Raw genomic sequence first — 14,512 nt, forward strand, 5'->3', positions numbered from 1 at the left:
TATTCAGGTAGATTCTGGTTTATCTATATATCAACTCCATATATTGGTTTTTATTCTTGAGTCTGTGACAACCTTGTAAAACAAATATCTGCTGACTTCTGTCACAACTTTCATTTGACCAATGATCACAGCACTGTAGGTTAAGAATTTCAAACTTTCACTACAGATTGTGAGAAAATGTGTCTCATTTTACATTCTGAAAATATCTACCTAAAATTTTAAAATGATTCTTTCTTAATCTGAAATTCCTTAACAATGGAAATAGTTTCTCTGTATCTACTGATAAAATGAAAATGGAATTTGATCGCCCTTAGTTGGAACACTCCTCAACTTTCTGAATGTGAGGGAACACAAGCAATTTTTTAATGCAGCTTGTTCTCATAATTTAACATTCCAATTGTTGGGAACATCATGCTGCAGCTGTTCCAAGAAGGTGTTCTTAGGGCCTGGGATGGGAGTGAGAGGGGAGGTGTAGGGACAGGTGTGGGGAAAAGTGCCGAGGGTGATGGGGCTGGAGGGGAGTGTGGAGCTGACAAGGGAGTCTTGGAGAGAGTGGTCCCCCCGGAAAGCAGATCAGCGTGGGGAGGGAAAAATATCCTTGGTAATGGGGTCAGATTGCAGATGGCGGGAACGTCGGAGGATGATGCCTTGGATTTGGAGGTTGGTGGGGTGGAACCTGATCTCTGATACCTCTCTCCTTCCTGAACCCCTCTGTTTGCATCTCTGGCATCCACCTGGAAACCAAGATCTACTTCAAACCTACCAACTCCCACAACTACCTAGAATACACCTCCTCTCACCTACCTTCCTGCAAAAAGGCCATCCCCTATTCCTTCGCCTCCGCCACGTCTGCTCCTGAGATGAGGCATTCCACTCCCAGACATCTCAGATGTCCTTTTTTTTTCCCAAGGACCGCAACTTCCCCTCCACAGTGGTCGAAAATTCCCTCGACAGTGTCTCTCGCATTTTCTGCAACTCATCCCTTGCACCCCCTACCCGCAATAACAACCAGAACAGAATACCCCCCATCCTCACCTACCACCCCACTGACATCCGAATTCAATGCATCATCCTCCGACATTTCTGCCATCTGCAATCTGACCCCAGTACCAAGGACATGTTTCCCCCACCACCTTATCTTCTTTCCGGAGGGACCACTCTCTTCGTGACTCCCTTGTCCGCTCTACACTCCCCTCCAGCCCCACCACCCCCGGCACATTTCCCTGCAACTGAAGCAAGTGCTACTGTTCCTGCATCCCCCCCCACTCACCCACATCCCAGGCCCTAAGAACACCTTCCACATGAAACAGACGTTCACCTGCACATCTGCTAATGTGGTATACTGTATCTGCTGTTCCCATTGTGGTCTCCTCTACATCGGGGAAACCAAGCGGAGGCTTGGGAACCGCTTTGTGGAACACCTCTGCTCAGTTCACAATCAACAACTACACCTCCAAGTCGCGAACCATTTCAACTCCGCGTCCCACTCCTTGGACGACATGTCCATCCTGGGCGTCCTGCATCGCCACAATGACGCCACCCAAAAACTGCAGGAACAGCATCTCATATTTTGCTTGGGAACCCTGCAGCCCAAGAGTATCAATGTGGACTTCACAAGCTTCAACCGACCGCATCCCAAAACCAGCCCAGCTAGTCCCTGCTTCCCTACCATTTCTCCCACCCCCATCTCCTACCCACCAACCTCATCCTGCCTCCTTGACTTGTCCGTCCTCCCTGGACCGACCTATCCCCTCCATAACTCCCCACCTAATTCACCTTTACTGGCTCCAACCCCACCTCTATGACCTGTCTATCTCCTCTCTACCTATCGTCTCCTTTATCCATCTTCTATCTGCCCTCCCTCTCTCCCTATTTATTTCAGAATCCCCTTCCTCTCCCCCATTTCTGAAGAAGAGTCTCAACCTGCAACTTCAGCTTTCCTGCTCCTCTGCTGCTTGGCCTGCTGTGTTCATCCAGCTCTACACAGTGTTCTCTCAGATTCTCCAGCATTGGCAGTTCCTACTTTCACTGCAACCGTCTGTGTTGTACTGCTTTCACCACTTCCAAAACTTATTCCTGCAAATTGGAGATTTCACCAGCAGGGGGCTTAAATACTATATGCAATAAAAATACATCTGAATAAATATAGAAGAATCGTACCTTAGAGCCATAGGTCATGATGATAAAGCTAAACATGTTCTCATTGGGAAAAATAAACAGGCTGAAATGTGGTTTTGTTTTCAAGCATTTAGTCAGGAAGGAAATCGATGAAATCTGTCTCAAGAATTTACTTGTGTCGAGATATGTAGTGGCTAGGCCTAGGTTTAGTGTTAGGCAGAGGTAACAAAGTGTAGAGCTGGATGAACACAGCAGGGTCTAGCCGCGAAACGTCAGTTTTTGTGCTCCTAAGGTGCTGCTTGGCCTGCTGTGTTCATCCAGCTCCACACTTTGTTTTCTCGGATTCTCCTGCATCTGCAGTTTCTATTGTCTTTAATGTTAGGCAGTTTTGTTTTTGCTGTGTGCTTTCAAGAGAGGTAGTCTTGTTTCCAGCTGGGGTAGACCTCTACTTACAGGGGTGGAGGGAAACTGCCTGGATTTACTTCTAACTAATTAGCCTGGGCTTTTCATCTGAGGTGTTTTAGTGTCCCAGCTCACTGTCTCCAGTTATGTCGTGATGCATCAGACATTACAACTGAACAGAATAAGCTAAATAGATCAAAGGGGTTTTTCCCGTCTCATTTATTCAAAATGTTCACATGGGATATTCATTCTAGTAGTTCCTTTATTATTCTTATTAAACAATTGACTTTGCACCAAGACATGAGGTAAGTTAATGTTATGTAACTGGGCCTTGTATAGCGTGCTGATTGCAGATTAATAATGTAGGATTGAGAAAAGCAATCTTAACTATTTTAACCAACAGTTGTATGCAGTCAGTTTATAAAAATTGATTACAGTTGTTGGTTTCTTCTTTACTTTAAGCTTGCTGTATAACTAATGTTGCCAAAGTGAAGGCAGTACAATAATATGCTAATATTGTATGTTCTGGACGTAAGTTTGCTTGCTGAGCTGGAAGGTTCGTTTTCAGACGTTTCGTCACCATTCTAGGTAACATCATCAGTGAGCCTCCGATGAAGCGCTGGTGTTATGTCCCGCTTTCTATTTATCTGGTTAGGTTTCCTTGGGTTGGTGATGTCATTTCCTGTTCTTTTTCTCAGAGGATGGTAGATGGGCTCCAAATCAATGTGTTTGTTGATGGAGTTCCGGTTGGAATGCCATGCTTCTAGGAATTCTCATGTGTTTCTCTGTTTGGCTTGTCCTAGGATGGATGTGTTGTCCCAATCAAAGTGGTGTCCTTCTTCATCTGTATGTAAGGATACCAGTGATAGTGGGTCATGTCTTGCTCAACAAGGAAAACGAACGTCATTTACAAAATACCTTGCAAGAACTGTGACAAACACTACATTGGACAAACAGACAGAAAGCTAGCCACCAGGATACATGAACATCAACTAGCCTCAAAAAGACATGACCCACTATCACTAGTATCCTCACATACAGATGAGGAAGGACACCACTTTGATTGGGACAACACATCCATCCTAGGACAAGCCAAACAGAGACACACACGAGAATTCCTAGGAGCATGGCATTCCAACCGGAACTCCATCAACAAACACATTGATTTGGAGCCCTTCTACCACCCTCTGAGGAAAAGAGCAGGAAATGACATCACCAACCCAAGGAAACCTAAACAGATAAATAGAAAGCGGGACATAACACCAGCGCTTCATTGGAGGCTCACTGATGATGTTACCTAGAATGGTGACGAAATGTCTGAAAACGAACCTTCCAGCTCAGCGAGCAAACTCACATCCAGAACCTCAACCTGAGCTACAAATCTTCTCAAAACTCACTAATATTGTATGTATCTGTTCTCATTTACCATCCTACACTTGGACAGAATTTTATTACGGCGTTTCAGATGTGCTTATTAACATTATATTCAGATACTTCAAACCTGCATTTAATAAAAAAAAATTGTTTTGCAGGTGTTGGTATGGAAGACAAATTTTGACAGTATTCCTTATAACCATATTCTGAAAGGCCTTGATATAAGAACAAATCCTGATCCTGCTCCTCATATAACTGATATTCACCCAAGAATTCCTCATCTGCGTACTTCGGGACCTCAGACGATACAGGTGAGTTGTTATCATATGCCAATTTGTAGCAGCGAATCCAAACAAATGAAACTGCCTGAAACTCATTAATGTAAAATGAAGAGCACTGAAACAATATGTGCATAATTATTAAAGTATTGTATTACATCATTCCATTTACTTAAAAATAATAATTTTGTTTTGTGTATGTATAATGAATAGAGAATAATTGATCTTCTGAATGAATTTATGACAGTAATTAGTTAAAGGGTTTAGGTAATCACAAATGTTACAACATTAGTTTTTATGAGGAGGCTACTAAGATGATTGAGGGAAAAGCGGTTGATGTCTACATGGACTTCAGTGATGCCTTTGACAAGGTGCCTCATGGCAGACTGGTACAAAAGGTGAAGTCACATGGTATCGAGCAAGCTGGCAAGATGGGTACAGAACTGGCTTAGTCACAGGAGGCAAGAGGGTAGTGGTGGAAGGATGCTTTTCAGAATGGAGTGCTGTGACTAATGGTGTTCCACAGAGATGTGTGCTGGGATCTCTGCTGTTAGTGATGCACAAATGATTTGAAGGAAAATATGGCTGGTCTAATTAGTAAGTTTGTGAACGATACAAAAATTAGTGTTGCGGATAGTGAGTAGGACTGTCAGAGGATACAGCAGGATATAGATCAGTTGGAGATCTGAGCAGAAAAATGGCAGATAGTTTAATCAGGATAAATGTGATGACTTTTGGAGGGTCAAGTACAGGTGAAAATTATACAGCGAATGGCAGAACCCTTAGGAGTATTGATATGCAGAGAGATCTGGGTGTGCAGGGCCATCGACCACCGAAGGTGGCAGCTCAGGCAAATAAGGTAGTAAAAAAGGGACATTGAATATAGGTTGGACAAATTATGCTGCAGCTTTATACGACTTTAGTTAGGCCACACTTGGAATATTGCATACAGTTAGTCTCCACACGACCAGAAGGATGTGGATGCTTTGGAGAGGGTGCAGAAAAGGTTTACCAGGGTATTGCCTGGTATGGAGGATTTTAGCAATGAAGAAAGGTTGGATAGACTGGATTTGTTTTCACTGGAAGGCAAGAGGTTGAGGGGCAACTTGATAGAAGTTTAAAAGATTGTGAATGGCATGGATAGTGCAAAGTATGAGGCCTTTACCCAGGGTAGAGGGGTCAGTTCCTAGGGAGTTACTGGTTCAATGTGCGAGGAAGTTTAAAAGAGATGTGTGAGGCATGTTCTTCACACAAACGGTGGTGAGTACCTGCAACATGCTGCCAGAGGAGGTGGTAGAAGTATACACAATAACAACATTCAAGAACCACCCAGACAAAAACATGAGTAGGATGGCAATAGAGGGATATGGATCCTGTAAAGTGAAGACAGTTTTAATATGGAAGGACAAAATGTTTCAGCACGGGCTTGGAGGGCTAAAGGGCCTGTTCCAGTGTTAGCTTGTTCTTTGTTATTTGAAACCCAGAGTTTAATGAATACTGCTTCTTTCATATTTTCCTTTAATCATTCATGGGATGTGGGTATCACTGGATGGATTTACCTTTATTGCCCATCCCCAATTTCCCTTGGGAAGGCTGCAGTCTTGAACCTTTACAATCTGTGTGCACAGGGAAGTGAGTTTCAGGATTTTCACCCAGCAATACTGAAGGGATGGTGGTATCAATCCACGTCAGGTTGGTGTGTGGCTCAGAGGGGAACTTGCTGCTGGTGGTGTACCCATGCATCTGCTGCCCTTCTCCTTCTTGATAGTAGAGCCTGCATGTTTAGAATGTGCTGCTGAAGGAGTCTTGGTGAGTTACTACAGTGCATCTTATAAATGGTGCACGTTGCTGCCATTGTGCATCTGTGGTGAAGGGAATGAATGTTGGAGGTGATGAATTGGTGCCATGCAAGAAGACAGCTTTGTCATAGATGGTATCAGGCTCCTTGAGTGTTTTCGGAGACATACTCATTCAATAAAGTGGTAAGTATTCCATCACACTCCTGACTTGTGTTGTAAATCATTGACCAGCATTGGGAAAACAGGAGTTGAGTTACTTGTTATAGGATTCCTAGCCTCTTCTAGCCACAGTATTTATATGGCTCGTCCAGTTCCATTTCTGGATAATGGTAACCTCCAGGATGTTTGTAATGGAATATTCGGTGACGTGAATGTCTCTGAAGGTCAATGAGCAGTGGTTAGAATCTGTCTTGTTCGAGATGATCATTGGCATGTCGTGTGATATGAGTGTTACTTGGCACTTATCAGCACAAGTCTATATTTTGTCTTGGTCTTGTCGGATATGGAAGTAGCTTGCTGCTGTATCTGAGGAGTTGTAAATTATACTGAACACTGCAATCGTCAGTGAACATATCCACTTCTGCCCTTACGATAGAGGGTAATTCATCAATAAAAGCAGATGAAAATTGTTAGCCTAGGATACATACAAACACTGGACAAAAGTAGACCACCCGGCCTTTCAAGCCTGCTCCACCACTCAATAAAATCACGGTTGATCTAATTTTAACCACAACTCTACATTCCTGCATTTGTCAATCTTTTAATCCTTTAAAAATCAAGAATCTGTACACCTCCACCCTAAAAATATTTTAAAAATCTGCATCCACTGCCCTTTGAGGAACAAAATTCCAAGTACTCGTAATCCCTGAGAATAAAATATTTCCTCATCTCTGTCTTGAATAAGTGACCCCTTATTTTTAAACTGTGACCTTTTAGATCTAGACTGGTCTTTCGTTTTATACTGCATTTGAAAATTAATTGTAATGACTTAAGATGCTTAAATAGCGATGTTAACCCTGAAGAATACAACGAATCACTTGGCAGAAAATATAATTCTTTTGCTTCTCTTCATTTAACTGTGCAAAACTAAATCAGCACATTTAATCAATTGAACTGTCATTAGTTCCCTTGTGCAGACCAAGTTCATCCTTAATTTTTGAACAAGTGAACAGCTATTGTAAAGTTCACAAACAGACTTCCTCGTCTCCATCTTTCTGCAGTCTCAGGCCTTTTGTGAAGCTTTAATGAAAATACAAAGAGAGACGTGGGCTGCAGTCAGTAATTTCTGTATTATTCTACAGAGCACTCTGCTGTTGGTGTCTGCAAAAAAATTGTACAATTGTAATTATAATTGAAATATTTGATATCTTTTAGGATCTGAGAGGCTGTTCAAATCCACTGGTTTGTCAGTCAAGGGAACTGAAATTATTCTGTCCATATTAACCTTACTGCTTACATATAGTCCTGTTGAAAGAATCAGCAGATTAAATTTTAAGGCATTACACTTCAGCAAAATCTCTTCAGGAAAATACTTGCATTTATAATCAACAGAGTGTGGTGCTGGAGGGACACTGCAGGCCCCAGCAGCATCAGAGGAGCAGGAAAGTTGATGTTTCGGGTCGGGACCCTTTTTCAGAAATGGGGAGAGGGAAGGGAGGTGGGAAATAGATAGAGAGAGGAGGGATGGAGCTGGGGAAGGTAGGTGGGATGGTGATTGATTGAGTGCAGTTCGTGAGTGGTGGGGATTGGAGAGTGGGACGTGTGGGGCCGATAGGTGGTAAAGAAGATGGACAGGTTGCGTCAGGTCAAGGAGGTGGGGATGAGCGGGAGGGTTTGGACATGGGATGAGGCTGGGAGTGGGGAGATTTTAAAACTGGCGAATTCCATGTTTAGGCCATCAAGCCATAGGCTCCGAAGGCGGAATATGAGGTGTTGCTCCTCCTGTTGGCGGGTGGCGTCATTGTGACACTGGAGGAGGCCCAGGATGGACATGTCATTCAGGGAGTGGGAGGGGGAGTTAAAACGGCTGGTGACCAGAAGGCGTTGTCACTTGTCACACAGAGTGCAGATGCTCTACAGAACGATCTCTGAGTCAATGCTTAGTCTCACCGATGTAGAGGATGCCACGTTGGAATCAGCAGACACAGTAGACCAAGTTGACGGATGTACAGGTGAACCTCTGTCTGATATGAAACGTTTGTTTTGGGCCTTGAAGAGAGGTGTAGAGGCAGGTGTAGCATTTCCTGTGGTTGCAGAGAAAGGTGCTGGCTGTGGTAGGGTTAGTGGGGAATGTGGAGTGGATGAGGGAGTCCGGAATGAGCCTCCCTCTCCCAAACCTGCAAAGGACCTCTCTTTGTTTTTCATTCTACGCAGGATCCACACCCTCAACCAATGCTTTTTCTCCACCCTATCGAACATTACAAACTGTAAGTACGCTAAACTTGTTTGTGCTTTCCACTGCCCTCAACCGTATTCAATATGCCCAGCACCATTGATCATACAGTTACCTTGGCCTCTCCTGACATCACTAAACTCGTAACTTCTGCCAACACCGCCACCGCCGACATCACTGTTCCTGCTCACTTAAGATGACCAGTCAGTCTTCACCAAAGGACTCCCCTTCATTCCCCTACGCCCACAATCCCATTCTGGATGTTGAATTCTCTTTTTGTCCCCCCTCCACATCTGTGCCTTTTTCTTTAATTGGGAGTCTAACCCACCCTCTATAGAGCCCTTCTCCTGCCTTCAAAAACCTCATCCTTCTGGACTCCACCCAGGAAAAAAAAACATGACCCCATGGCCTCCTATCATCCCTCAATCTCTTTATTTCCAACTGCCATCACGACATTGATCGCCTCAATCCCTCCACCCCCTCGTTGTCCCCAACCTCTTACCCTACAGAATGCGCAGCCCTCTGTTCCAACTCTAACCTCTCTGTTAAACACAGATAAAGGGGGAGCAATGGTGGTATGGCACACTCACCTTTACATTGCCAAGGCCAGGCGCCACATCTCTCTCACCACCACCTACCACCCCCTCGATTATGACCCTACCGCTGACCACCAAACTATAGTCTCTCGGACCATTCATAACCTCATCACCTCAGGTGACCTTGCACACACAGCTTCCAACAACATCATTCCCCAACCCTGCACCAGCCATTTCTATCTCCTTCCCAAAATCCACAAACCTGACTGTCGCAGCTGACCCATTGTCTCTGCCTGCTCCTGCCCCACCGAACTCATCTCCCTTTACCTTGACTTTGTTTTCTCCCCCAAGTCCAGGAACTCTCTGCCTGCGTCCAGGACACCACGTATGCCTTCCACCAGCTCCGTTACTTCCAATTCCCTGACCCCTAACATCTCATCTTCTCTTTGGATTACAGGATTGCTTCCCCCCACCCCCCCAACCGCCCAATACAGATGGCCTAAAAGCCGCCAACATCTTCCTGACCCACAGGCCCAACCAGTCCCTCTCCGCCAACACCCTCCAACGCCACATCCAGTGTATCATTGTCCATCTCTTCCTCCATGTCCAATCCAACCCCACATCTTGCCTTTAGTAAGGACCGCTTACTCCGTGACACTCTCATCCACTCCACACTCCCCATTAAACCCACCACACCCAGCACCTTTCCCTGAAACCTCAGGAAATGCTACCCCTGCCCCTACACCTCCCCCCTCAACGCATTTCAAGGCCCAAAGCAAACCTTTCATATCAGGCAGGGTTTTACCTGTACATCGGTCAACTGTATCCACTGCTCCCAATGTGGCCTCCTCTATATCAGTGAGACGTAGATTCTCACACCATTCTGTAGAGCATCTGTGCTCTATAAACAATAAACAACAAACAACAACACTTGCCGGTTGCCAACCATTTTAACTACCCCTCCCACTCCTTGTTGACAGGTCCATCCTGGGTCACCTCCAGTTTCACATTGGCACCATCCACAAATTGGAGGAGCAACACCTCATATTCGGCCTCAGGAGCCTACGGCCTGATGGCCTAAACATGGAATTGACCAATTAAAATCCCCCCATAACTGGCCACATTCCATTTCCAACCCTCCCTGTCATTCCCGCCTCCTTGATCTGATACATCATTTCTCCCACCTATCTGCCCCACCACTCCCTACATACACTCTTCTACCATCATTCCATGTACCTACCCCAGCCCCAGCCCCACCTCCACCCTTTCTCTCTCTATTTCCCAGCTCCCTTCCCCCTCTCCATTTCTGAAAAATCGTTCACTGTCCTGCTGCCTGGCCTGCTGTGTTCCTCTGTCTCCACACTGTTGTTTCTGACTCCAGCATCTGCAGCTCATGCTATCTCGTTGCATTTATCGCCTTTTTTTTAATGCCTCCATGAGGTTAATGCATAGGAAAACAAGCACTAGTATTCAAAGTTGTCACAGAATTTACCTTCTTTTTGGACCCGGGTTAACAAAATACAGGCTGAGTTTCTCTACTTCACAAGAATTATGATTTCTTACAAATAAACAGATTTTAGTTACAAGTAAATAAATATGAACTGTCAGTTATAGCTCACCTAGTTAAGACTCTTGCCCCCTTGTTAAAGTGTGCCTACTTACATACAGACAGCTACAAAAACAATATTGGTTTTATAGGTGGAGGGGAATAAACTGGGAAAGCAGTTCAAGGGTCCTTGACCATAAGGTTTGCAGAGATCCATTTGACTTTCCAGCAAGTGCTGCTCCTCGAGCTGTCATCTTCCTGCACTTAGACTCAACTGTTAGAGGCACAAAATGTCTGTTCCATAACATCTAGAGTCTCTGACTTATTGACTAAATGCAAGAGCTTACATGAACTAATGAGGGAAAACAAATTGATCTTCATCAGCCTTTATGAATTTTATCCTGCAGGGAAAAGGATACTACTCCTGTTTCTGAGGTCCAAAAGCTTCTGGCTCGTTCTTTTAAACTCCTAAGCTGCCTCACTGCATGGGAACCAGTCACATTGCCATTAACAATTGGTCACCTAATCCACAGACCAATCAGTTACCTGTTGCTGGTCAAATCTCACTTTGTACACAACCGTTTGGTTACAGTTCATCTGAAGTAACTTTTGCCCACTGCTTAAACAAGCAACCAGGTAAACAGCGCTAGCAATAAATGCTTTTTTAAAAATGCAGTAATCCCTTCACAATCCTTTGTTTTTAAAGCAGCATTTTCCCCTTTCAGTCTATAATCAAGGACACAAGAAAATAAAAAGGCTGCAAACTTTACCTGCATCCACGCTTGGAAGATGAAACACCATTTTAAAAATGCATTTCATCACAAAGTATGTGATTAATAAACAACAATGCACTCAAATCTCACATTTCTTAAGCCTTTTAACTTCTTCCTACGTTTTACATTAGGGCCAATGTCTCTTCAATTATGTTACCTTTTCCAGCAATCTGAATAATCCTTGCATTAAATGGCTAAATAAATTTTTCTTCAAAGACCAGTGGATTATGGTCAGAAAATTAGTGTTTCCTTTTCATCATGTCAGACATTGATCTCAAAGTGTTGAAAAGCTAGTAATAATCCCAATTTGCTTTTCTATAACCTAGCACTACTTCTGATACAGGTTTAATTTTTGGTAGTAACACCCCACTAGCTTCTCTACCTATGTCTACTCATCCTGTAACAACACTGCAACTACTCCTCAGCCACTGGCACAATTGCTACTTTGAAAGGTTTTCAAAAAACCGGGGCTACCAACAGTGGTTCATTGGTTTATGATTGTCTGCAGTTTCTCAAAGGCTGCTTGACATTCAGTTGATCATGTCACTTTTCTTTAACAAGTTTATTAAATGTACAGTTATCATGGTGTAATTATACACACAATTCTGGTAAAACCCACAAATTCCAAAAAATCTCGAGTTCTAATCTTGTTTTAGGAACAGGGAATTCTATTCAATCTTTCACTAATATTTTCCTTGTGATGTGTGTCCAGGCACTACAATATGTCTTATGTAAGCTACTCTTGCTTTCAGAAATTCACTTTGGGCTAAATTGATTATGTAGCCTGCCAACTGTAATTACATAAACAGATCTGCTTGTATTGCATGCTCTTGCCATTTCGTATATTGTAATATATCATCTCAGTAAACTATACAGTTATGAACTTCAACTACGGCTTAATTCTTAAGCATCTGGAATGTAGCTGGGATGTTTTTAAACCCAAATAGCATCCCATGACATGAGTGTAACCCATTTCAGAGAATCATAGAATCCCTACATTGTGGAAGCAGCCCATTTGGCCCATCAAGTCCACACCACCTCTCTGAAGATAGTCCCACCTCTACCCTATAACCCTGCATTTCCCATGGCTATTCCACCCAGCCTACACATCCCTAGACACTATGGGCAATTTAGCAAGGCCAAGCCACCTAACCTGCTCGTCTTCGATCTGTGGGAGGAAACCAGTGCACCTGGAGGAAACTCCCACAAACACGGGAGAAAGTCACCCAAGGCTGGAATCAAACCTGAGTTCCTGGCACTGTGAAGCAGCAGTGCTAACCGCTGAGCCACCGTACTGCCAACATGGATATTTATTTGGCCCTTGATGTTAATGGCTCTGGCTGGTATCCTCTTCAAAAAGATAAATTTTAGGTTTGGCTGCTTGTCATTTCTTTCTATCAATTCAGTCTTGTAATTGGATTGGATTTGAATCTCTCTTCAAGAACACATTTACCTTTCTATAATCTGCTTCATCTAGTGGATCCATCAGTTCAAGAATTATGGGTGGTCTCTAGCTATTTTGACTGGGTTCAATCAAGTAGTTTTCCAGCATATATTGAGTGTCTGAGCTTGTTCTTTGGATTCGAACTATTTTGCTTTATTGGTCTTGTTTTTTTTCATGTCACCATCATGCCTGGCTGTTATTGTACAAATTACCTTGTACTTCCTCAGTAGTCTTATATTCTCCAGTTATTCTTCCTCTAAATAGAAGAACGCAATGTCTCACAGTCCTAATATTTCCGTGTTAGCTAGTCAGACTGTAGGAGTTTTGCTTTAAGAACTGTTCATCTCTTTTTATTTTAAATATATTGACTATGGGACGTTGGCCTCACTGATTGGAACAGCATTTATTTCCCATTTCCAGTTGCCCTTGAGAAGGCAGTGGTGAGCTATCTACTTGAGCTGCTGTGAGTGTCCTATAGGTTGATCCACAATGCCCTAGGGGATCCAAGATTTTGACCCAAAGTCAGTGAAGGAATAGTGATATATATTCCCAATTCAGGAAGATGAGTGGCTTTTAGGTGCTGTATTCTCATGTGCCTGCTGCCTTTGTCCTTCTCAAAGGTAGTGGCTGTGCGTTCAGAAGGTGCTGTCAAGGATCTTTGCTGAATTTCTGCAGGGCATCTTGTAGATGGTACACACTGCTGCTACTGAGCATCTTTGATGGAAGGAGTCTATGTTTGTGAATGTGGTGCCGATCAAGTGGGGTACTTTGTCCTGAATGGTGTTAAGTTTTTCAAGTGTTGTTGGAGCTGCATTCATCCAGGCACGTGCAGAATATTCCATCTCCTCACTCAAGTCTGTAGGTGAACAGGATTTGGGGAGCCAGGAGGTGTGAGTTACTTGCTGCAGTATTCCTAGCCTCTGACCTGCTCATGTAGCCATTACTCTGGAAAGGCTAGTCCAGTTTAGCTTCTGGTCAATGGTAGTCCCCAAAAAGTTAATATTGGAGCATTTGGTGATGATAATGCCACTGAAAGTCAACAAACAATGTTAGATTGTCTCTTACTGGAGATGGACATTGCCTGGCATTTGTGTGGCACAAATGTTACTTACCACTATTAAGTTCAAGACTGGTCTTGACATAAATTTTGACATAAATTGCTTCAGTATCTGAAGAGCTATTAATGGTGCTGAACATTGTGCAATCATCAATGAACATCCCACTTCCTACCTTATAATGTATGCAAGATCATTAATGAAACAGCTAAAATGATAGAGGCTAAGTCACTACCCTGAAGAATTCCTGCGGAGATGTCATGAAGCTGAGTCGACTGTCCTCCAAAAACTACAACAATCTTCCAATATGCCAGCTTGGACAGTTAGTTTAATCTTATCGTTCCTGTCATCTTTCACTAACTATTCTTACGTGAAATACCACTTCACCCTTTCTTCGTCATTGCGATAATGGCTTTTCAACATGTTTATGTGACTAACTGATGACTATTCCTATGATCAGTATTTACCAGGTAAGTCATTTACCTAGCATTTGTAAGTACTTTGTATGGACCGTTGAATTTCAATCTCAGAAGTTCACCTTGCTGCTTGGCCTGCTGTGTTCATCCAGCTTCACACTTTAATACCAGTACTTCATCTTTTCCTTGAAGTATCCCAGTTGCTGAATGTTTGTCTATCCATTCCTTTTGCTTGTGAAACTTCCAAGTTCTCTTGTGATACCCTACATGCTCCTGTCTTTCTTTTATTAAAACATAGACACACATTACAACATTTAGGATTTGTTTGTTTTGGTTCAAGAACTTATGCCTAATTATTTTTTAATGAAACACTAATCTC

General features: G+C 43.3%; 1 protein-coding gene and 1 long non-coding RNA gene across 5 annotated transcripts in view; one reads left to right on the forward strand and one right to left on the reverse strand.

The window, feature by feature from the left end:
* The window catches only part of LOC125461049 (POC1 centriolar protein homolog A), a 94,938-nt gene that overhangs the window by 33,514 nt on the left and 46,912 nt on the right, over window positions 1-14,512 (forward strand). For all 4 annotated transcript variants that reach the window (XM_048549369.2, XM_048549370.2, XM_048549368.2 and 1 more), the window contains exon 9: window positions 4,053-4,205. In XM_048549369.2, the coding sequence (XP_048405326.1) occupies window positions 4,053-4,205 (153 nt within the window). The remainder of the gene's footprint in view (window positions 1-4,052; window positions 4,206-14,512) is intronic.
* Window positions 1-14,512, reverse strand: part of LOC132210715 (uncharacterized) — a 45,028-nt gene that overhangs the window by 29,066 nt on the left and 1,450 nt on the right. The gene's annotated exons all lie outside the window — the stretch shown is intronic.

The sequence above is a fragment of the Stegostoma tigrinum genome, chromosome 18 (genome assembly GCF_030684315.1).
Source record: "Stegostoma tigrinum isolate sSteTig4 chromosome 18, sSteTig4.hap1, whole genome shotgun sequence".
NCBI lineage: Eukaryota > Metazoa > Chordata > Chondrichthyes > Orectolobiformes > Stegostomatidae > Stegostoma > Stegostoma tigrinum.